Source organism: Epargyreus clarus, unplaced genomic scaffold (genome assembly GCF_041222505.1).
Source record: "Epargyreus clarus isolate Ecla_fem2 unplaced genomic scaffold, WU_Ecla_fem_2.2 ptg000023l, whole genome shotgun sequence".
In the NCBI taxonomy this organism is placed as follows: domain Eukaryota; kingdom Metazoa; phylum Arthropoda; class Insecta; order Lepidoptera; family Hesperiidae; genus Epargyreus; species Epargyreus clarus.
The window spans coordinates 13033063-13056540 of NW_027332230.1; the positions used below are offsets into that span (position 1 = coordinate 13033063).

The 23478-nt window shown below is 33.7% G+C and overlaps 1 protein-coding gene and 2 non-coding genes across 3 annotated transcripts; all 3 read left to right on the forward strand.

The window, feature by feature from the left end:
- The first annotated feature begins 1929 nt into the window (after positions 1 to 1929).
- On the forward strand, positions 1930 to 20487 carry LOC140751551 (cytochrome P450 CYP12A2-like). The gene is made up of 10 exons (XM_073085462.1): positions 1930 to 2478; positions 9795 to 9919; positions 14286 to 14419; positions 15343 to 15464; positions 15580 to 15696; positions 16009 to 16287; positions 17040 to 17196; positions 18376 to 18588; positions 19186 to 19357; positions 20181 to 20487. Exons 1-10 carry the CDS (start codon positions 2417 to 2419, stop codon positions 20339 to 20341), a joined length of 1542 nt encoding a protein of 513 aa, XP_072941563.1. The 5' UTR covers positions 1930 to 2416; the 3' UTR covers positions 20342 to 20487.
- TRNAG-GCC (transfer RNA glycine (anticodon GCC)) lies at positions 11363 to 11433 on the forward strand. Its single transcript has one exon. It is a non-coding gene; the product is annotated as a tRNA-Gly (tRNA).
- On the forward strand, positions 13125 to 13195 carry TRNAG-GCC (transfer RNA glycine (anticodon GCC)). The gene has a single exon. It is a non-coding gene; the product is annotated as a tRNA-Gly (tRNA).
- Positions 20488 to 23478: the final 2991 nt, after the last annotated feature.

A 23478-nucleotide genomic window follows, 5' to 3' on the forward strand; every position in this document is an offset into this window, starting at 1 on the left:
ACCCTGTAGCTATTTTACGAACTAACTTATGGCCACGACTTCGTCTACGAGAAGCTAACAACTGATAAAGTAGTGCATTAACCATGATTTCTCTTTGCAAAGTACTTTTACCTAATATATAATCAATGTATTCATTGTTTTCCTACCAAAGTTTAAATATTAAAAAAAAATTGCCTACTTTGTAGTAGGCAATTTGTAGTAGTTTTTTTTTGACAAATATTCATTTCGATGTTTGCTGGGCATAAATAGAATAGATTGATTGATTGATTGTAACGGGCATTTAGTATCTAAACTAGTTTCACGCTTCCTTCACTATTACATGTAAATAATATTATCTTTTCTTTTCTGTTACATCTTCTACGGTCATAACATTTGTTCACCACTCAAAACTTTCTCTTCTGTATTATATAATAATTAATTTTAAACGACAGTTTTCTTGCTTGACGACGCGCGTGTCAAAGCGGTTACCATACCGGTCTGACGCTGGGTTCCAGGTTCGATCCCCGCCCAGACAGATATTTGAATGATGAATATACATATATTTTCTGGGTCTGGGTGTTTGTGGATTAGACTATATATATGTCCATGGCACCCACGACACAGGGAATACTCTAGTGGGGCTATGAATGTGGATAGCGTCTAGCGTCTTGTTATATTATCTTCCGTATATAACCGATTATAAGTGTGATCATAAGTGTTTAAACACAAATACTTGCATCAGTCAAGTAGTTTATGTGTGAGTGTGATACTCGAACAAACAAACAAATAACAGTTTTACAATAGTATAGATAATTTACTCTATGATAGTACACATTATACAGCGTTTGTAAGTTGCAAACAATGCCAGAGGGGCAACATAATTGGATAATTATTTTAAATTATAAGACTTCAAGACTTGAAAAACTTTGTTTGTGTTACATTATTATTTCATTTGCTACTATTTATTAATATTATAATAAATTATGATTCAAAAAATGTTTTACTGTAGTGATGTCAGTTCACCTTAAAATCTTTTGTAGAAGGAAAAATGTGCATAAAGTAGAAAGATAAAAATAGAAAGATAGAAACATGTACCTCCGAACAGTTTTCCAGTTTTTCTCTTGTACGTTCATGCACAAAATGCATGCTCAAAGTTCATGAACTTTTTTATGTTTCGTTTTCGAAATACGCTTTTGTCACGGTACTGTAAGTCGTTGTACGTATATCGTGACCTTTGTCACGAAATGTCTTTGAGATACACTCGCAATATCATTATTTTGTGCATTAAATACTTCTGCTTTTATTTCACCTCTTTCATCTAAAAAAATATCTTGTTAAAAGCTTTGACGGTAAAAGATTTTAGATTCTTTGCCTTTAAAATAATTAACTCATTAATTAAATGTCTGGTGAAATCTTTTACAGTAAGTACTTACATATGGGCACCTAAGCAAGTAAGGGCTTTTTCACACTAGCGTTTTCCATCGTATGTCTTCGATAGTTGCGACGCTAGCGCAGCGTCCATGTACAATCATGTACAAATCCATTTCGTGTTTGTAATTATTTTGATGATGAACAGTAGCATTTTCTCCTAAAATTCAATTTTTATTAATGACAATACCAAGCTCCATCATGTTTCGTCATCATCGCGTCTTAGCTGCGTATACGTAAAACAAACACCTAACTCGTAAACCCGTTACCCAAACATTCAATATTGCGATTTTTTCCTAATTTAGTCAAAAACTTGAAATCAATTTTATTCGTATAAAAATATTATAAAATTTGACTAATAATAACAACAAAAATATATTATCATCAAGTGTACAAACAAATTCGGCAAATAATCTCTACTATCTGTTGTTATGACGCACTGTGTACCTATACTCGCTCAAAGTTGATTCAAGGTCAGCGTAGTTTAAAAACATACGCCGCGCACAAATAGCTTGCGTTTGTGTACAAATCTAATGGCCAGTACTCAGCAAGAATAAGACGTAGTAGCTAGTACATTCTTAAATGAACGTTATAGCATTTAAATGCTATAAGTCCGGTGATCGTAGCTAAAATTTGGTGTTTGTTTTCGTGCGTCGAAACAAAATAAGGTGATATAAATCTGTTGAATACATATACGGACTCGTGCGACCGACGTTATAAAATTTATATCGCGCGAAGCTGAATACGAGATAGACATAGTTTAAACATCTGATCTCAGTGGGAACTAAATGTAACCGAGGATGGAATAGAATTGCACTCATGTAGTCTATGTAAGAACTATTCAATTATACTTGTGGATGTTGTGAAGTGTACACGTATGTATCGTTTTATCAAACTGATATAACATGTCATTGTGATATCAATGTGATGTATACATATTATTCATGAATCGTGATATAAGTTAAGTGAGGTTGGTTTTGAAAGATATACGTATAATTAAAATAGCAACATGCAGACGTCTAAACTGAGACCGGTGTACAAATTAATTGCAGTTAATCAGAATTTTGTGAGGTGAGTGTTTTTTAACAGTTGTTGTGTAGTGTAGATATTGTGTATTGTGTAGATAACCAGCAATAATGAAGAAATTATTAAATAAGTTTAGGTGCACTAGTCTATTTACATTTATATTTTATAAGCAAATCTGGTTACTTCAGGTTTGTAAGTATATTGCTACTATAATTTTACTATTAACGAACTTTATGTGTTTCATACTTCGTAAATAGCATCTTACAGAGTTCATCAAATAGAGTTCACAACAAAAATAAGAATAATTCTTGATATTACTCTATGGTACATACTGAAAAATAAATTAAATAATACAAAGTTACTTGATAACAGCTTGAAAAATCGATACTTCTCAGAAACCGGATGTGTGGCGATGACGTCAATATAAACAAAACAGTTGGAACGTTTTGGCGTTCGATTATAGCTGTTTCTGTTTTAGAATAAATATAAAATTGGAATTAATATCAAGTCTTATCAAACTACCCTTACGGCTGGTACTCATTGAAGGCTTAAAAGGTCTTGAACTTCTTTTTTAACAGTTCGATATGTTTAAAAATAATTATAAAACCATGCTAAAATCGTCCAAGGAAAATCATTAATCCTGATTCCTGACAATCCTGAAGAGGTAAATGGGATACAATTATTAAAATCGTGTATGTTCTAACTTGAACAGCTGTTTCTAAGGTAGAGCTGAGTTACGCAAATTAAGCTTACCAAATATTGAAATGAGAAAGTAAATAAATAAGTAGGAAACGAATTGTAATCATTGTAATTCATAGTGTTTTCTCTTGAGTAGGTACTATTAGATGATACCATTTTTAAGATAAAATAAATAATATTTTAGGGAAGTAGATAAAGTAGGAACTAAATTATGAGATTAGATAATTAACTAACAAAATCATAAATACAAATTAAGTACAAATAAAATATAAATGATTATGCTTTAATTAAAAAGAAGGATCATATTATTTATATGCACCAGAGTTATCTAATAATGTATACCTAATCAAGAGATAAAATACTACTTGAATGGTATAAATACATTAAAGCTAATTTAAATATAAATATAAAGATGATTCACTTGTTTGTATATCCTATATCTTGATAATATATAACATTGAAGTGCAACACTTGTAAAGAAAAACTATGAAAACAAATGAAATTTTAGATAGCTCTTCCAATATTTTACGATTACATTAACAAACGAGTATATAATTGAAAATTAGACGAGCTTACCTGTAAGCGAAGTCTGATTATAATTTTATGAATGGTGATCTGAAATATAATTGAGAATTACAATGTAGTATCCTTCTTCCCACTCGTCGGCATCGCGATTGTTTAGCCTTTTAAAAACAAAAAAGTTTTAAGACCTCTGACACTGCATATGACAGTGACACTATATTGACAGCTACCTCACTTAATTTAGAGTCTATCATTTCCAACTTAGTCTCCTTGATAATATGCATGCTGTCTATATCTAGGAGACTCTTTTGTTCTTATTGTTGCAGTATGGGTTTTGATTTTGGGAGGGTGGGTAATTATATTTCAGATCACCATTCATAAAATTATAATCAGACTTCGCTTACAGGTAAGCTCGTCTAATTTTCAATTTTATTTCATGGTGATCTGAAATATAATTGAGAATTACAATGTAGATGTTTAGAGACAACTGCAACAATGGAACATGTAATTAAATTAAAGATTTATTACCATACATATATATTATTATATGGATTTAATTACATTGCTGAATATTTATTCGTTCTGCATCATATGGATGAGATGTTGTGAAATCCATAGTGCTTAGTGAGATTTATTCTCGATAATAAAATATATATATATATAAAATATATATAAAAATACAACATGAAAATATCATATTAATAAGAATTTTTTCTCTTAATTAGGTATAATTATAAAATATACATAATTATTAGGATTGCTAACTGAATATTTACTCTTACTGTATAATATGGATGAAATGTTCTGAAACACATAGTACTAAGTGAGATTCCCTCTGAATTAGATGAAATGATATTCAGTGCAATAATAATGCAATATTTTTCTCTAAACATATTATTACTAAAATTGGCCAACAATAATAATAATAGTAATATTGCAATTTAGTCAGTATTAATGATTATTCAATTCAAGCTTTTGCACCTTGCAAAAAATAAACACCTACAAGGTCGAAAATATGTTTTCTACCCTCCATAGTATGTCATAATTATGTGTAGAATTAATTACTTGGTCAATTTTATTGACACAAATAATACTATTTCCTTTGCTATGTAGCAATATATGTATAAATATGTTTCATATGTGATGTGCATTATATAATAATGTACTTTTATATAATACTATACTTATATGAACCAGTAGGTACAATGTATGTATTCCAATATTATTAAAATAGGAAGCCATCCCATGTTGAATATTTAGGAATTAATACCATTATTTATTGACAAATTATTATTGGGTATTTGATTTGATCTTGGGATGATGTATGCCCCATGTGAGATAAATTTATATTTTATGTTGTAGGTATACCCGGTATAATATTGGGTGTTATACCTACTTTGTTTCTTTATATTAGTGTGCATGTTCAAGAGGGACATGATCATTCTTAGATCAATGAAACATTTTAGTTTTATATGACTTCCTGTTTTTGTAGGTATGTATCGGATTTGCAAAAGTTACTTATACTTTTTGCTGTACCATGCTTATGCATGCCCTCTGTAAAGTTACATATCTATATGGTTGGTTGGAAAGCTTATGATGCGTTTCCTTTTGAAATCCAATCTAACTTTCGATCTAACATCTTTTCCTAAAAATGTGTGTAACTATCAGTTATGTGTATGTATAAGTTGATATCAGTTTTCATAACAGTATTTATGTATATGATTATTTCAAACCCCATTCATGACTAGACCAGAAAAGCTTATCTTTACTCAAAAGTATTTGTGCTGAGCATTTCCAGGATTAATTCAGTTTTAATAAGTCAAATATTTTATAATTTCCATGGGGTTCTGGCTTACTTAGCCTGTAATGATTACTAACACAACAGGTTCTAGTTACAGCTCTGCCAGTGATAAATTATAAAGTTATTACCCACATTTTTCTCCATCTTAATTCTTTAAGAAAAGGAAATTAGATAAATCTTCTATATATAATAATTATTTATATATATAATATAGTTTTCTTTGTTCCAGGTAAGATGTCTGCCATGTGTGTCCTATATAGTAACGTTCATCACACATACCCCTAAGGAATTCCTATTAATTCTAGGGATGCTAGATTTACATTTGAGAATTGATTGGACATGCAGCTTACTTTCTTTGTTTTATGTTTTATAAGAGCATCTAGGTATACACACTAGGCATAAAAGACCCAAAGAAGATATCATATTAATGGCTGGCCATTCGCATGATATAATAATATTGTTATTACTTTTATATCATTAATGTGTCACATATTACCATGGTGGACATTATTAAATTTCATTATGAAATGATAACAATTTCAGTTTTAGTGTAACTAACATAGACATTATAAAGACTTAAGTGCAATAGCAATTCTCATATTATGCTTGTCTTTATTCCAGGGTTAATGGGCTGCTGTGTTATTTGTTGACCTGATGACTGGTGTATAAATGTATGATGCATGTTTCTATATAAACCCGGTGTTGCTAAAGGAAATGTTTAAGCAACAATATAAATAATATATTATTATTTGATTGCATTTTGTAATGTTGGGAGTACCAGGCTTCTGTTGTAAAACATTACATAGGTACTACCAATCTTTAGTCAATTTTTTCATGATGATCAACCTCATATTTTAAGCAGTTATGTACAGTAAAAGTGAAAAATATGTGCAGATATTTAATAATTAACCATAAGTTTGTGGACTGAACTTCCAAACCTTTAATTATTACTGTATTTATTCCTATTGAGTCACTGAAAGATAAGTGTAACGAAATCCAAAATGTTAATTTTGTATAAATTCTCACATTTGTACATAAAGTTCACTCTTGACATTCACATATTTGCATTTATGTCACATATGCCACATAAATAAGTAATACTAAACAAGGTTTTTGAATTATTTACAAGTATGGACATTTATTATTTAGCACATTTGTATTGTTATAGTATTGCAGGTATTGTTATAGTACCTGGCCTTAGAATAAATCATAAAGGTATTTGTGTCCAAAGACAACTCCAGACTTCTGGATTGATTTTATCACTGTAAACCAGTGTATTAAATAGATAATTTAAAAACTTCAATTCAAGTTACATCTATATATAATAGAGTTATATATATTATGTAAGCTCAATGACTTTAAGTAGGTACTCTGTACCAGTAGTTAAGTGGTGCATTATAGTTCTGATTGTACTCCTTGATACAAATCTCCTTAGAGTTCTACCTTAATAATACGAGTATTTCCTGAAATCCGCAATATCTTGAAATACACCTAATCTGGATGTTAGGATATTCATATATACCTAGCCCAAAAGATATCAAATCAAACAGCTTTATATAGCTGGTAACTGATTAACTTTTATTATACATAATTTGTATATATGTGAGTAAGAGGTACTACAATATAACCCATGTAATATTGTTTACTTTGAGCCATGTATAGGTACCTGTTATTTGCTTATAAAACAGCTGAAATTGAGTAGGAACTATAGAGTATCCATAACAAATCAATGAACTCTGCTCGATTGTGTTGAGGTATTAACACAGAATGCTACTATCAAAGCTAGGACTTCAGACGCTGGATCCAATATATGGGATACTTATAGTATTGTTTCTTCATGTGACTAAAAATATATTGGACAGATATGTGTCAGTATCAATAAGCCGGAGTCTTGTTTGCTTAATCATTGTCCTCCTGAGGTGGTTCTTTTGAGAGAACATGCCTTCTGTTCTATATCAGGTTAACATGAAACAGTTGTCATGTATATACACCAGTGTGTATGTGATAATTTGAAGAGCACATCTATTACCATTTGAGATCGAGCATTGGATTAACTAGTATACAAAAATAATTTTGTCATCAATGTTGTAAGATTTTTATCTTGACGCCATATATTAAATTTTAATATCATATAACACAATTGATTTGTGTGGAACAACCAATCTCAACCAATTTCAAATTGGCAACGGGGTGCTGCATAAAACATTTATGTCACAAATGTCTATTTTAGACATTGTTTTCTGATAAGATAGCTAGTCTTCTATCATTTGTAATGCAGCTAAGTGAGTTTCAATGTCTTCAGTATGATTCCGTTATATGAGCTCATGAGCATCATGCTGTGCGGTGAATCCTGATAAGATTCTTATATGCACGGGGTTATATTTGTTTTGGGTTAGCGCACCAGCAATGTGATGATTCCTATTTTCTGTTCTCCACCATGTATTACTCATATTTTTATCGTGTGTATTGTGGTGGAGCATAAATGTCCTATTATGACCTTTATAGGTAGCACTAGTTAAAGTGTTATTCTGAGAAGAGCATCAAAATGTACCAGGTTGATTTCCTCAGTTCTCATTGGAATATGTCATTCATCCAGTTGCTTCACACATACCTCCCAATTTTAGAGAACTCTGATGATATTATTGTATTCACTCGTTGTCCCAGTATGTTGACATAATATTTTCCATTTCTGTTAGGACACTGTTTTGTCATATAGTTACAAATATGTTTTGCTATTTGCAATAACTCCATGAATGATTCCTGAAATTATAGCTGGTTCTGAAAATTATTTTGTCAGAGTTGGTATAACAGGGTTAGCATAACCTTGTGTTGTCGCAGCTCTAGCTTGGTGCTTATAAATCATTCATGCTTTATACTGTGTATAGTTAGTGCAATAGCTAGTGATGGAAGCATTCAAGCCATTTGCCACATATAAATGTTAGCGCAGGTATCTCATACTCAATGGCGAATGAGTGAAACGTTTAGTGTCAACAAAGTAACACTTGGAGTATCTCGTACTCGACGGTTCTGATGCTTTGTATATTCGACCACTTGCCACATAGAAATGTTAGCGCGAGTATCTCGTACTCAATGGCAAATGAGTGAAACGTTTAGTGTCAACAAAGTAACACTTGGAGTATCTCGTACTCGACGGTTCTGATGCTTTGTATATTCGACCACTTGCCACATAGAAATGTTAGCGCGAGTATCTCGTACTCAATGGCGAATGAGTGAACCGTTTAGTGTCAACAAAGTAAAACTAGGAGTATCTCGTACTCGACGGTTGTGACTCTTTGAATATTCGAACATTTGTCACATATAAATGTTAGGGCCAGCATCTCGTGCTTAATGGTGAACATGGGAACCATTTAGTGTCGACAAAGCGACGCCACGAGTATCTCGTACTCGGGTGGGTGGTACTCGTGGCTCGGGTGCATTTTATATTTGGACCATTAATTGCTAAATTATATGCATAAAAATGCAAGCATCTTACGGTTAATGGCGAATATGAGCACCGTTTGGTGTCTGTAACGTGCAAGAGCGAGATTGGCGTGCGTCAATAGTTTTGAAGTTGTAGATACGAGGAAGTTTTTCAAACAATATAGTTTCTTTCTAAACATATGTTAGTTATTTAGGCATGTTTATAGTTGTGCACACATAACTGTAAAAAATGAATACATTATTTTCTTACATACCTGGTAAGTGATTTGTACATAACCTATGAACCGGTGATCCAATCCGAGGAATTGCTTCGTAAATTCTTGCTACTGCGACCACAACTACGCGGACGTGATTCTTCATTCCTAGTTTCCATTTTTTCACTAGTTTTGCTTCACTATACACGTTTAACAAAACTTTGAAAAAATAATATCACGATGCCTTGGAAGCGCGAAAAAGAAGTGAGGTAGCTGTCAATATAGTGTCACTGTCATATGCAGTGTCAGAGGTCTTAAAACTTTTTTGTTTTTAAAAGGCTAAACAATCGCGATGCCGACGAGTGGGAAGAAGGATACTACATTGTAATTCTCAATTATATTTCAGATCACCATGAAATAAAATAATATTAAATACTTACAATATAAATTTTATAGTACTCGTATCTTTAGTACATGACTTAGTAAATTTAAATTATGTTTATTAGTATTACGACCAATTATTAAGTAGTCTTATTGAAATACTTATGCCCGATAATATGATGCACCAATTACTTTAGATCCAAAGAGATTTCATCAATTAATAACGGCCCATATAGGTATGTAAAAGGCCTCAACAGGCATACTCAATATTCCTATAATTGATACGATTTAAAATGTAGATGATATGTTCTTCTTTCCTTTAGAACAATAGCAGTGAACAATGCCGCAGTAGATACAAATTTGGAGCCGGACCTCAAATCATGGAAGGAGATACCTGGCCCCTCATCTCTACCTCTCATTGGTCAGCTACGACACTTTCTGCCGGGAGGTATGTGCATTAAACTTTTATTTTCGCGCATCGACATATATAATTAACCCCGGATAAGATTACAATTTGTACCTGAAGTGCTAATCTATGACCTGAAGTTGGCAACAGAAAGATGCGTTGTAACCCTTGAGGAAACCAGAACACAGCAACGCTTATTAACACAGATATTATGGTCTAAGATACCGATATAAGACGACCTTCACCGAGCTGGTTAACGGATGAAAAGTATTTTAAGTCGAATTAAATATGTCGATAATTATATCGCAAATGGGATCTCTAAAAAATTTCAGTTCAGAATTTGATATTTTTACAATTAAAAAAAATCTTAAATATTTCACTGGTCTGATTTGTGGACAAATTACATACCAATCGAAAGTATGAAGCCTATAAATTATGCAAATGTTAGGTTGCCTATTATTTCCCTGTCACAACCTTGTTTTAGCGGGTATAGACAGGTAAACAAGTTGGTCAAGGACTGTAACAGGAAAAAATAGTCAACCTAACATTTGCATATTATATAGGCTTCATACTTTCGATTAGTATGTAATTTTTCTATTAACAAAACCAGAGTAATGTTTAAGAAGAAAATAATCATATTCTGGACTGATTTTTTTTAGTCAACCCATTTGCAATATACTTTTTTATATATTTAATTTGATATAAAAAAAACAGTTTCATCCATTAACTAGCTCGGTGAAGGTCGTCTTACATAGGGATCTTCTACTATTAGGCAAAAATAGGTGAAGTGATACTGCCTATACAGTCGAACCACTGAGTTCCACTGAACCACCTTCAAAACACATTTGCCAACCAGTATCGCCTATGGACAATTGCAACTAACTCCATATAGAACTAGAAAGGTCATTCTGTTAGACATTTTCTTAATATTTTCTTTTCTATTCATATTAATTTAGGCCTTAGCCATAGATTAGTAAAGATACTTCGCCGCCTTGAAATTGAATGAAGCCACAAACGGCGTATTAGTAAGTTCTTTTTTTGAATTCTTGACAAATAAAATCATTTTTAGAGAAAATTTACGAATAAATAACTAATACTGCGTAATTTACATAATAAATAAATAATTATTTCAAATATTTAAGGGGCATTTTAGCACGGAGACGTGGCAAAACCTTTTTACGCAATTATTTCAATTCTCAAAACTGGTTACTTTTTCTTGTTAGGAGTGAGTAATCTTTACTAATCTATGGCCTTAGCATTAATAATATTCCCCCCCCCCCCCTCCTTATTTATGTCTATGGTGTTAGTTATGAAACATGAATAATGTTCCTATCATCATATTAATTCACACTTTTAGTATAGAAGAACAAACGAAAATATTATTAAACGTAACAAATTCTGTTTATTTTTTAAAACGTTAAAACAGCTGAGTAAACATACTGAAATCATTTAATACAGTAAGAAAATTTTAGCAATATTAACATAGCATCGGTGGTTCAGTGGTAGAATGCTCGCCTGCCACGCGGGCGGCCCGGGTTCGATTCCCGGCCGATGCATACCTACCTCCTCGCTCTTTTTATATACTATGTGTTCATTATATATTTTCTGTACTATTTCATTTCACCGAAATGTTTCATTGAAAAAATTTCGTTAGAACATTTTCTAAAAAAATGGCACTAGTCATGTTTAAAAAGAAAAGTTATTTTTGCATCCTTTTTGAACAACTACATGTTTTTCTCAGAACTCTGCCAAACCAATTAATGTATGTACTTATAAATGGCATTGTAAAAGTTACGTAGTCTGGTTCGAAGAGTTTTTTACGAGATAGTAGTAGAGGAGTAGTCTGTTGTCCGCCAGATGGCATTGTATTCACTGCCGCCAATATACATCTGTAATCGACTCCGTATAGAAAACGGAGAAGCCGACCACAGACGGCTCGCCATTCCTAAGTACTGAGATGGGTGCCTCATATGGCAGCCAACATTCACACCATTCGACCATAACGCAGAATTGTTTTACGATTCAAATAGCTACGTCGATTCATAGCCCGAATCATAGCTAGCCCGAATTTAACCAGTTCTACGATCTTTATGAGGTTTTATAAGGCCTAACAAACTATAATGAAGCGTTTAAATGAGTCTTCAGCGGCCGGCATTTAAAGAGATTTATTTCTCATAAGATTTTACAAAAAATCACTTACAGAGATATTGCAAAATACAAACAGATTTAAATGGGTTAGCGTGGTGTAATTGTGGGTAGATGTAAAGTTAACAATCATATCTGTAGAAAAAATGCGAAAGCAATGATAAATTGTTGTTTAAGGGTCATGACAAAGGTTCAAGAGGAGTGTTGGTTATTAACTATTTGAGTAATTTAAGTTAGCGTTTTATTGTATTTCTTTAGATTTGAAAGGTTTTTTGGAGGTGGTAGAACCCATTGTGGTTCGACTCCGGCAGCACCACTGCCACACCTATTTCTACCTAATAACAGCAGTGTTAGGCGCTGCTGTGTTCCGGTTTGAAGGGTGTGGTAAGGGAGACAGACTTTTCCGAGGCGTTCCAGCTTAGTCCTCAGGGGTAGCGGCGCATCTGTGGCCGACCTCAGGTAAGAATATCTAATCTGGGGTTGATTACAGATGTCCATGGGCGGCAGTAGCCTCTTACCATCAGGTGGACTGCATGCTCGTCTGCTACTCTTATATTATAAAACAAGAATATTATTATTAAAGAATTTACATTAATATGGTTAAGCAAAATAAAACGCACGCACATATCTTTTTTACTTCGCTTTAATCTACAATTAAGTAACTGGGGGTCACCACTAAGGTCATCCTTATTACAGTGGATCAGCGAGTACAGCTGTTATATTGTCATTATGTCCAATAACATGTTTTTATAATTATATTTTGATGCAAACAAGACCAACATTAAACAACAATACAACACGTAATGGTCCTCTTTTTTGTTTTGTTTTTTATATAAAGTGTTTCTGATATATTTTAAAAAATTGTGCGATGTTGAAAACTTGGCTTTTCCCCTGGAAAAAATAGTTAATTGTATACAAAAATAGGTGTCGTGGCGCTGCCTCCAAAGTCGAACCACTGAGGGTTCTACCACCTTCACATTTGAATATGTCACCTATGAACTGCAACTAAATCCATATAGAACTAGAAAGGTCATTCTGTTAGACATTTTAATATTTTGTTTTCTATTCATATTAATATTTAAGCCTTAACATTGATAACATAGCATCGGTGGTTCAGTGGTAGAATGCTCGCCTGCCACGCGGGCGGCCCGGGTTCGATTCCCGGCCGATGCAAAAACGCTTGAGAAAGTCTGGATTTTGTTTTTTTTTTATATATTATGTGTTCATTATATATTTTCTGTGCTATTTTATTTCACCGAAAAGTTTCATTCAAAAAATTCTTTATAGCATTGTTTTCTTAAAGATGTTATTGTGTTATTTAAAAAGAAAAGTTCAACCGGTTCTACCATAAAGTTTCATAAGGCTTAACAAACTATAATGAAGCGTTTAAATGAGTCTTTAGTATTCGACCTTACTTACCATCAGGTGGACTGCACGCTCGTCTGCTACTCTTATATTATAAAAAAAAACTATATGCTTCAATGAGCTTCGATTAGCTGGGGGTCACCGCCAAGGTTCTCATAATTACAGTGGTTCAGCGAGTATAGCTGTTATATTATGATTATCTTTAATAACATGTTTTTATAATTATATTTAGGTACAAACAAGACCAACACTAAACATAACAATACAACGCCTAATGGTCCTCAAGTATTTTTTTTGGTTTGTTTCATAAAAATCCTAATCGTTTCTAAAGTATTATTCTATTTTTAGAAACAAAAGTGGGTGACTTATGGGTGATGTTGAAAACTTGGCGTTTTCTTAGATGCGGTAATAACTAGTATTGAAGAACTATCCTCTGTGGAATTTTGACTTGTATAGGTTATACATACATTAACGAGAGTTACATTCTAGTCAATTACACACGTACGAGTAGTACATGCTCGCAAAATTGGGTTGCTTTGAATAAAATACATTCAAGAGAGTCCCAAAATGAACATTTTCCCTGGAAACTTAACCTATAGAAAACCTCCAAAAATCCAAAGTCTAATACAATTTAAAGCTTTTCTAAGACGATTCTTTTAAAACCCTAGCGCCTGATGAAGGCGTCCGGAAATTTGAGAGCTGTACCTTATACCACTAGCAAAATAAATTAAATGTCATTGGATAATAATAGCGATAATTATATTTATTGAAAATAATCCGCATGTTTTAAAATTATACCTGAAAAAAGCGTATTAAAAAGCACATTATTTTCTAAAGAAATCTCGTTCATTATAAAAGTATAATATATCCCAAACCAAAAATTGTTTTATTTGCGCAGGTTCATTACACGGCCTCACTGGAATGGATTTCCAAGAACATATGTATAAACAATATGGACCTATTGTGAGGCTGGAAGGAATAATGGGCTCGCCGACTCTCGTGTTCCTATTCGACGCGGAGGCTTCAGCACAGGTATAAAACTCAGGGCTAAACAATAATAGTCGGAAAAGAGGAAAGAAATTATATGTATACTGCAGTAACGTATTTTTTTTTTATAATATGGAGGATCCTTATATTGTGGATCGGAATGCCTCGGAAAAGTACCTATGTCTTCCTTAAAACCGGAACAAAGCACTGCTGTTGTAAGGTAGAAATAGGTGTGGCGGTGGTGCCACCGGAGTCGAACCACATAGGGTTCTACCACCTTTACACGAATCACCACGACGATGTCCACTAAAACACAGAACTGCATTACACTAGACATGTGTGTGTGTCAATTTACAGTTTGGCCGATTACCAATTGATTTATCGTGTTTTTTCATGAAAGTTTTTATTCAATCCGTTTTAATTTAACTAAACATATTTTATATCACGGCGTGCGTAAATTGACGTTTTACGCACGCTTCGCGTGCGCAAAACCCCCATTTCCGACCCCGTAATATAAAATTTTATACAACACGCGGACGAAAAATGTTTTTCTGACTCGTGTGATTGCAGTCCTCGCCTGCGGCTCGGCCTGCAAACTCACACTTGTCAGAAAAAAATTTTTCGTCCTCGTATTGTAATGTACTATTGGCCACGTACTTCATTCGTAAGGTAAGGTCCACGCGAATAAATTCGCAAGCAGAAGCTTGTTAGTAATAGAGAGAAGTCATAATTATCCATAATGCAAATCAGACTATTAACTGTTTGAAAAAGTTATAACTCGCAATGTCCATCTTAATTCTCTATTACCTCACTTTACTTTTCCGTTAATTTTATATTTCGATAATAATTTGCATAAATATGTATAAAAATACCTAGGTATGTTTAAAATAATATGTACCTTCAAAGTTCAGCTAAACATTTACGTTTGAATCTTAACACTATATTATAGTTCAAAATAAAATTTCCAGGTGTTGCACGGAGAAAATTGGATGCCTGTTAGACCTGGATTCATGTCGTTGGACTACTATAGGAAAGTTTACAGCAGAAACAAAGACGATCCGATCGACAAGCCAACAGGATTGATTACTGAGTAACTGTTTGTGTTAAATGGAACTTAAATTAATTTCTTGGCAATTTTCGCAATTTACAATTTTAAATATTTTTTTTATTTTCTTTTATTAATGAACATATTTATTTTCTCTCAGTCATAATGAAGTGTGGAAGAAATTTCGCTCTACAGTAAATCCTATAATGCTTAAACCAAAGACGATAAAGTTATATTCCAAAATACTGGATGAAGTTGCATTAGATATGGTCGCGAGGTAAGCTTCTCTAATACTCAATCAGATAAAGTTCGAAACAAGAGTAACTATATGATCTATGATAGTCTGCCTTATACTGATTTTCCATTTACTTTTCTTTGCTTGTTGATTAAAAAATAATTGATAAAAATTAAAACAGGAAATACTACAGCCGATCATAGATGTGTTGATCACTGGGTCTTGTGTTGTAGTTGGTGTTATTTGAAGATTTCCTTTTGACACCAACCACTTCGTTACATAAAGAGAGCACATTCTCATTTCCATATATTTATAAACATATAATAAACTTCAAATACTAAAATTATATTCTAGAATGAAATCAAATCGCGACGAGAAAAACATGATCAAGAACAAATTCGACGTAGAGATGAATCTATGGGCGTTAGAATCCATCGGAGTAGTGGCGTTGGGCGGGCGGCTGAACTGCTTCGACCCCAACTTACCACAGGACTCACCCGCGAGACAGCTGATTCAAGTCGTACATGACGTGTTTACTGTGGCTGAACAACTGGACTTCAGGCCGAGCATGTGGAGATATATCCACACGCCACTATTTAAGAAAGCCATGAAGCTATACGAACATCAGATGAAGTGGGTAAATTATTTTAAAGCACTTTTTTGTTTACTTTAGTACATTAGCACAAAAAAGCAGATAGTATTATATAAAAAAGTAGCGAATTCTGATCTCAGTAAATATCCTTTTAATTGAAAGAGTTTTAAGAGATATTGAGATACACTTAAATATGACTTTGTTAAACTTGTTACACTGATTTTTTCTAACATTACGCACAATCTCATTTGTCTCTAGGATATCCCTTCTTAAAAGGAGTCACGACGTTGTTGTTTTGTTTAATGGACATGCTGTTGTTTGTTGTTGAGATGACTTAACCACCTGGTATTAAATCCAAATAAAACAGTTGTCTTTCTGGGTACTGAAGGCTTTCGATTTACTAGCCCTGAATATAGATAATCAGTGATAGCCTAGTGGTTAAGAAACGCGGCCTCTCGATCGAGGGGTCCGAGGTTCAAATCCCAGGGCACGCACCTCTGATTTTCAAATTAATGTGCGTATTAGAAATTAATTATCACTTGCTTAAACGGTGAAGGAAAACATCGTGAGGAAACCTGCATACCTGAGAGATTTATAAAAAAAAAAAAAAATCTTAAGGGTATGTGAAGTCTACCAATACGCACTTGGCCAGCGCGGTGGACTATGGCCTAATCCTTCTCATTCTGAGAGGAGACCCGTGCCCAGCAGTGGGACAATAATGGGTTGATGATGATGATGATGATGATGATGAATATAGATATGATACGTGAACCACGTATTTTTAATTTTCCAGGATAAGTAAGTATTTTATTGGAAAGGCAATGGAACAGTTACAATTAAAGGACCAGAAGTCGGACGACGAAAAAGGAATTTTGGAAAAGCTTTTGGAAATCGACGAGGACGTAGCTGTTATAATGGCCAGTGACATGTTACTTGCTGGAGTAGATACGGTAAGATCAAAAACAAAAATGTTTTTTTTAATTAAAAGTAGATTTTTACAGAATCCTTTATAGAACATGAGTTATACCACCGCGTTAGAAGATATTTCGCTATGGAGAAGAAGTGACGAAAGAAACTCCATAACACACATCTTTTCATAAAAGTTTCATACACAATGACAACTTACGCTAATGGAACAGCTGGAGCTACTCCAGACCACACAATTTTATCCGTCAAATAATCGTTTGTTTTATAATACGCCTTTTCACACAGTATTTCTTTAATAACGTGTTTAAACTTTTTTTCTGATAAAACCTTTTACGCAAGTATATGCTTTAGCTACTCGTATTTTATTAAAATTCCTCTCATCACGGATGTAAGGTGGTTATCACTCAGTGATTCAACTGCTGAGGTATCACTGTTACTGGTGTTTCTATGTTATAACTGTGCATTGTTCATTTTAACTGATAAGGTTACTTGTTGTTACTTATATGAAATATCCCAATTCCATCTTCAAAGTTAGAACCATATCTATTATCAAGGACATCTTGTAGCCTACACCTGATTAAACATGTCAATTGACGACTGCGACTACAATAAGATTGGACTCCACACTTGTACTACTTCTATTAAAATTTATTCATTTAAACACATTAAACATAATGTGAGTCTTTTGGCGATATATCTATCTCGAATAACCACCGTGAAACTATACAACTACACGATCCTATTTGAACCCGACCTCAACAGGCTTAACTCGTATGATAACTTGTTATGCACGGCGAAACTCAATTACGGGCGTCTAGCCAATGTAATTAGGATCATCGTAAACACCTCTAAATTTAGGTAAAGATATAGCTTATTTCGTTCAACAGTTCACAGGCTAAGCTCAAACTGAATTTGAATTTTGCGAAATGTAGCCTTTCAAATATATAACGCAGGCTTATAAGTAAATGCAGTTTAATCTAAATCGAGTTAAAGATCGTTTTAATATCCTAAATATATACATGAAAAGGTTCATGGTGCTTTGGAAGCAAAAATACTGTATCAAAATGCTCACATTTTCCAAAACTTAAATATTATCGTATTATAAAAGAGGATAAAATCATTTTATTATAAGAGAGCACAGGTCTGCAGCAATAGGACGGTTTTAGGCAGATGTTGATTCTAATAATAATTGTTCTTTATAGGCAAGCAATACGATGACAGCGACACTTTACTTCCTCGCAACTCATCCAGAGAAGCAGGCGAAGCTACGGGAGGAGATCACATCAAAACAGGAACGGAGGCCATATCTAAAGGCATGCATCAAGGAGTCCATGAGGATCATGCCCGTTGTTAGCGGAAACCTGAGAAAAATATGTAAAGACTACAACATCATGGGGTACAAAATACCTGCGGATGTGAGTTTTATTTTGATATTTAGTTTTTACTTACTTTAAACGACTACTTTAATCAGGAGTTGAAGCCATAGATTAGTAAAGATTACTCACTCCTAACAAGAAAATGTACCCAGTTTTGTTAAAATAGTTGCGTAAAAAAGTTTTGCCACGTCTCCGTGCTAAAATGTCCCTAAAATATTTGAAATAATTATTTATTTATTACGTAAATTACGCAGTATTAGTTATTTATTCGTAAATTTTCTCTAAAAATGTTTTTATTTGTCAAGAATTAAAAAAAAGAACTTACTAATAAGCCGTTTGTGGCTTCATTCAATTTCAAGGCGGCGAAGTATCTTTACTAATCTATGGTTGAAGCAGGAAAACTCGATAGGTAAATTACAGAATGGCAAAAAATAAAATAAAAAAAATAGATCCTTTTAATCAAGACCTTCATATTTAAAAAGTAGATCTTAAGCGTGGGCATTTACATCATGAGACATAAAATACCCAAAATTTAAATGAACAATGTGTTTTTTCTATTCATTTACGTGTATTCAAAAATCAATGACAAAAGGTCGGTAAGAAGACAATTAACAATTGTTTTACATTTTTTTCCAGATTCATGTTATATTCTGTCATGAATATCTGTCACTAATGGAAGAGCACTACCCTCGGTCTAAAGAGTATATCCCGGAAAGATGGACAGCTGAGAAAGACGATCCTTTGTACCACGGCAATGCACATCCTTTCGCATTCAATCCATTCGGCTTCGGAGTTCGTAGTTGCATTGGTAATCATATGAGCAGATAACTATTCTACGAATATATATACATAAAATTTAAATGCACATTTAAATGATATATTTTTGAAGGTGGTAGAACCCTTTGTGGTTCGACTCCGGCGGCACCACCGCCACACCTATTTCTACCTAATAACAGCAGTGTTAAGCGCTGCTGTGTTCCGGTTTGAAGGGTGTGGTAAGGGAGACAGACTTTTCCGAGGCGTTCCAGCTTAGTCCTCAGGGGAAGCGGCGCATCTGTAGGAAGGTAGTAGGCCGACCTCAGGTAGGAATATCTAATCCTATCTGGGGTTGATTACAGATGTCCATGGGCGGCAGTAGCCACTTACCATCAGGTGGACTGCATGCTCGTCTGCTACTCTTATATTATAAATATATATATATATATATATATATATATATATATATATATATATATAATTACACATTTAAAAATATAGTCAACATCACACACATATACTATACATACCTATTAGATACGTATTTGACGTACGTATGCCTAAATTCTCCGATACTTGGCTATAATATGTTACATTAAGTTAAATGTTAAAACAAATCCACAGTCGTTTCTCACCTATAAAGAATTTGGATTTACGAGTCAGTCTATAATTTTATTGATAAATACTAAACAACGTCGTATATTGGTCTATTAGAGCATTGATCTCCTCTCAAAATGAAAAGACTTTAGATAGATTTAGCCTATATTGGCCAAGAATAAATTAGTAGGCGATCAATCCGATTTACAAATAAAGCATACTTTTATATATTTAAGGAAGCGCAAATACGAAATATAGAAAATATATTTTTCATGCAGGTCGACGTATCGCTGAGCTGGAGATAGAAACTTTCCTGGCGAGAGTTATCGAGAACTTCCAAATAGAATGGTTCGGTCCGCCGCTGAAGACACGTGCCACATCTCTCAACTACACTATTCCTCCTTACAATTTTATTTTGAAGGATGTAAAAAGCACATAAGTACCTACTTTTAATCATAAAGAGTTTTAGCACAATTCCCTGAACTAAGAAGCACACAATGTAACTTTGGTGTAAGATATTTAATTGACTTATATTAAAGCTTATTATTTTTAAATATGGTTTCGTTAATAAAAGTTAAAACCATATGTTTGTGTTTTTTACTTAATCACCCTAAACTGATCTGCAAAGTGCACAATTCTAGAAAATTCAAATTTCAATCTAAACTTATCCAAAATCGTAAGTGCAAAACACATAACGAAATGGCTTTCGCATCATGGCACATTGTGACGACGTGAAAAGTTGCGATGGTGTGTTGCGGAAATCTACGACCTGCGTCGTAAAAAATCACGCCATCGTGAAAATTGACGATACAAACTTGCGTTACCTTTAATCTAACTGCAGAGGGTAATGTTTTTTTGAGCTCATGCTTGGAATTGGATTGGAATATATGAGGATTAAAATATATGAGGTATTATTGGATTCGTCTGCATTTTAGGAGTGTCATAAGCACCCTTTTGAGCAGTTGTGTTCTTTGTTTTTATTTTAATTGCTAGTTCCTAAATTGATTTCCACCAAACTTTAATAAACTGAGTCACTCCATTCCTTCCGTCGTATTTAATGGAATTTACTGTAAAAAAAGACAAGTTCGCATCGTAAATTTTCATGACAATCTATTTTTATGCGCGTCATAGATTTCCACGGCTAGTATCGTTTTCATTACTTAAAAGTAGATACGAGTACATTGAGAAGAGATTTATTCTTAGTTACGTCCTTCGACCGACACCCGAATAATTTGTCGGGTAATCCCAAACATTCGGAGTTAAGTGCATGATTAATCTCAACGCCCCAACTTCGACGAACGTTTCCTCATTCCCACTAATGGCTAGAGCTGCCTTAATATTCATACGCACGCCAGAAGATTTGATTAATATTAACGAGTTTCTTGTCTTGATAAAATAAACCGTGCTTTCCTAGATGTGGAATGATTTGTTATTGAATAAGTAATGATGCAGATAAACAATGAAAGTAACTTAAAAGCGCGGATAGATAGAAATATATGAAGCATGAAATTAATTAGATTCAAATATATAGTCGCGTTAGAGTTTTTTGCAATTGTTTCACAGTAGTAACATTTAAATAGATGAACCTAAAACTTTTACTCCTGAAACATTTACTACATTTAATACAATAATTTTCATTTTTATTATTTTTTCATACCGGTGCGTCTGCGAACTTATCTCCAATTAATGTTGCCCAATTGTCTCAACTACTAACAATCGTGGATGTAGCCTCGCACAGAAAAACCTTGAATGGAATACTCATGCAATAGGAGCCTATTTGGTTACTACCTCATAGTAGTAACAGTTTCTCTAAAGACGTGACAAAGACAGAATGACCGAATTAATTGTATTTGCATTTCTGGGCACGGCGCATGCAATTTGACCGTTCGAGGTCTCATAAATCACGGATCTAAATCGAGCCCTTTACAAGCTTACAGTTAATCTCACTTAGTGCTATTTATAAGCCAAGAAAATGAAGGAAACCTGTCTAAGACGAAACTAGAGGAAAAATATGTGATTGTGCACATTGTTTTTAACTGAAAACAATATTTAAAGTAACAAATGTTTTTATTCGAGCTATTTTTAAAGTATCTTTAGCAACCGTGTATTTACCCATAAAGGTCACCTACTAAGAGCGACAAAAAATCTCTCATTAGACATTAAGGCATGGCCATCAAGGATTTTCCTGAATTTTAAAACTAACTTATTAATATTGAATGTAGTAGAACCCTTTGTGGTTCGACACCACCGCCACACCTATTTCTGCCTCATAACAGCAACGTCAAACGCTGGTGTGTTCTGGTTTGAAGGGTGTGGTAAGGGAGACATGCTTCTCCGAGGCGCTCCAGCTTAGTCCTCAGGGGTAGCGGCACATTTGTGGCCGACCTTAGGTGGAAATATCTAATCATATCTGGGGTTGATTGCAGATGTCCATGGGCGGCATTGACCACTTAGTGGACTGCATGCGCGTCTTCTACTCCTATATTAAAAAAAACAGGAATTTCATACACTATAGATAAACTATTTTTGTAGGACTCTACATAAGGGCTGATTTTTTTTAAACACTACACTTTTACATCTTTCATCCGTCAATTTAAGCTATGCGTTGTTACTAAAGTTTTAGCCGCATTTACGTCAGCAACAACAGTAAACCGAATTAAAAGTATAGGAATATATCCGGTTACCTAATGGTGTTCAGTGAACTTTCGTGAACTTACATCATACATCACTCACCCAACCCGACTCCATTCACAAAAGTAATGAACAACAACGTTACCTCACCATACGTTATACCACATGACTTATGTATTTAAATAATCCTACAAATAATCGTTTTGAAAGTTGTTTTTTGAAGATACTAGCTGACCCGGCAAACGTTGTGTTGCGATATAAATAAAAAAATGTTAAGAGTGAACAACCCTTATCACTTAGGGGTATGAAAAATAGATAGTAGCCGATTCTCAAAAGTAATGAATATACATATAACATTTGGTGAAAATCGGTAAAGCGGTTTCAGAGGAGTACGGTAACTAACGTTGTGAAACGAGAGTTTTATATATAAGATAAGTAACGAGCATACAGTACCCGTATTAATATTTACGTTTTTACAAAAATTACTATTTTTGTATTTGTTTAAGTATTTGTCCATATATTGCTAATCAGTGCCTCCAGCGGTCTGTATCAGAACTAATTGGAAATCTATTGGGAATACGTAAACAAATACAAAAACAGACATTCTTGCAAAAACGTAAAATCTCATAAAGAGTCCGTCCGGTGGTAAATGGTCACTACGTACTCATGAACATTTGTAACCAACTCCATATACAAGGTTCTACTTGAAGCCGATCACAGATGCGTTGCCACTTCTGAGGATTATTATTTATAATGGTCGCCTCGTATGTAAATCAGCCGGCATCCATACCCTTTCAAAGAAATGCGGAATTGCTAGGTGTGACGGTAGCACCTTGCCGGTCGAACCTTACTGGCTCTATCTTTCATCTAAGAACTAGTTAATTTTAAAACAATAATACTAGTGATGTGCCGGATCATTAAAAATGTAAATCCGCGGATATTTAT

Coding starts and splice junctions, on each gene's coding strand:
- LOC140751551 (XM_073085462.1), top strand. CDS start 2,417: ATGCAGACGTCTAAACTGAGACCGGTGTACAAATTAATTGCAGTTAAT. Junction 18,589..19,185: donor GGTACAAAATACCTGCGGAT/GTGAGTTTTATT, acceptor ATTTTTTTCCAG/ATTCATGTTATATTCTGTCA. Junction 19,358..20,180: donor CGGAGTTCGTAGTTGCATTG/GTAATCATATGA, acceptor TTTTTCATGCAG/GTCGACGTATCGCTGAGCTG.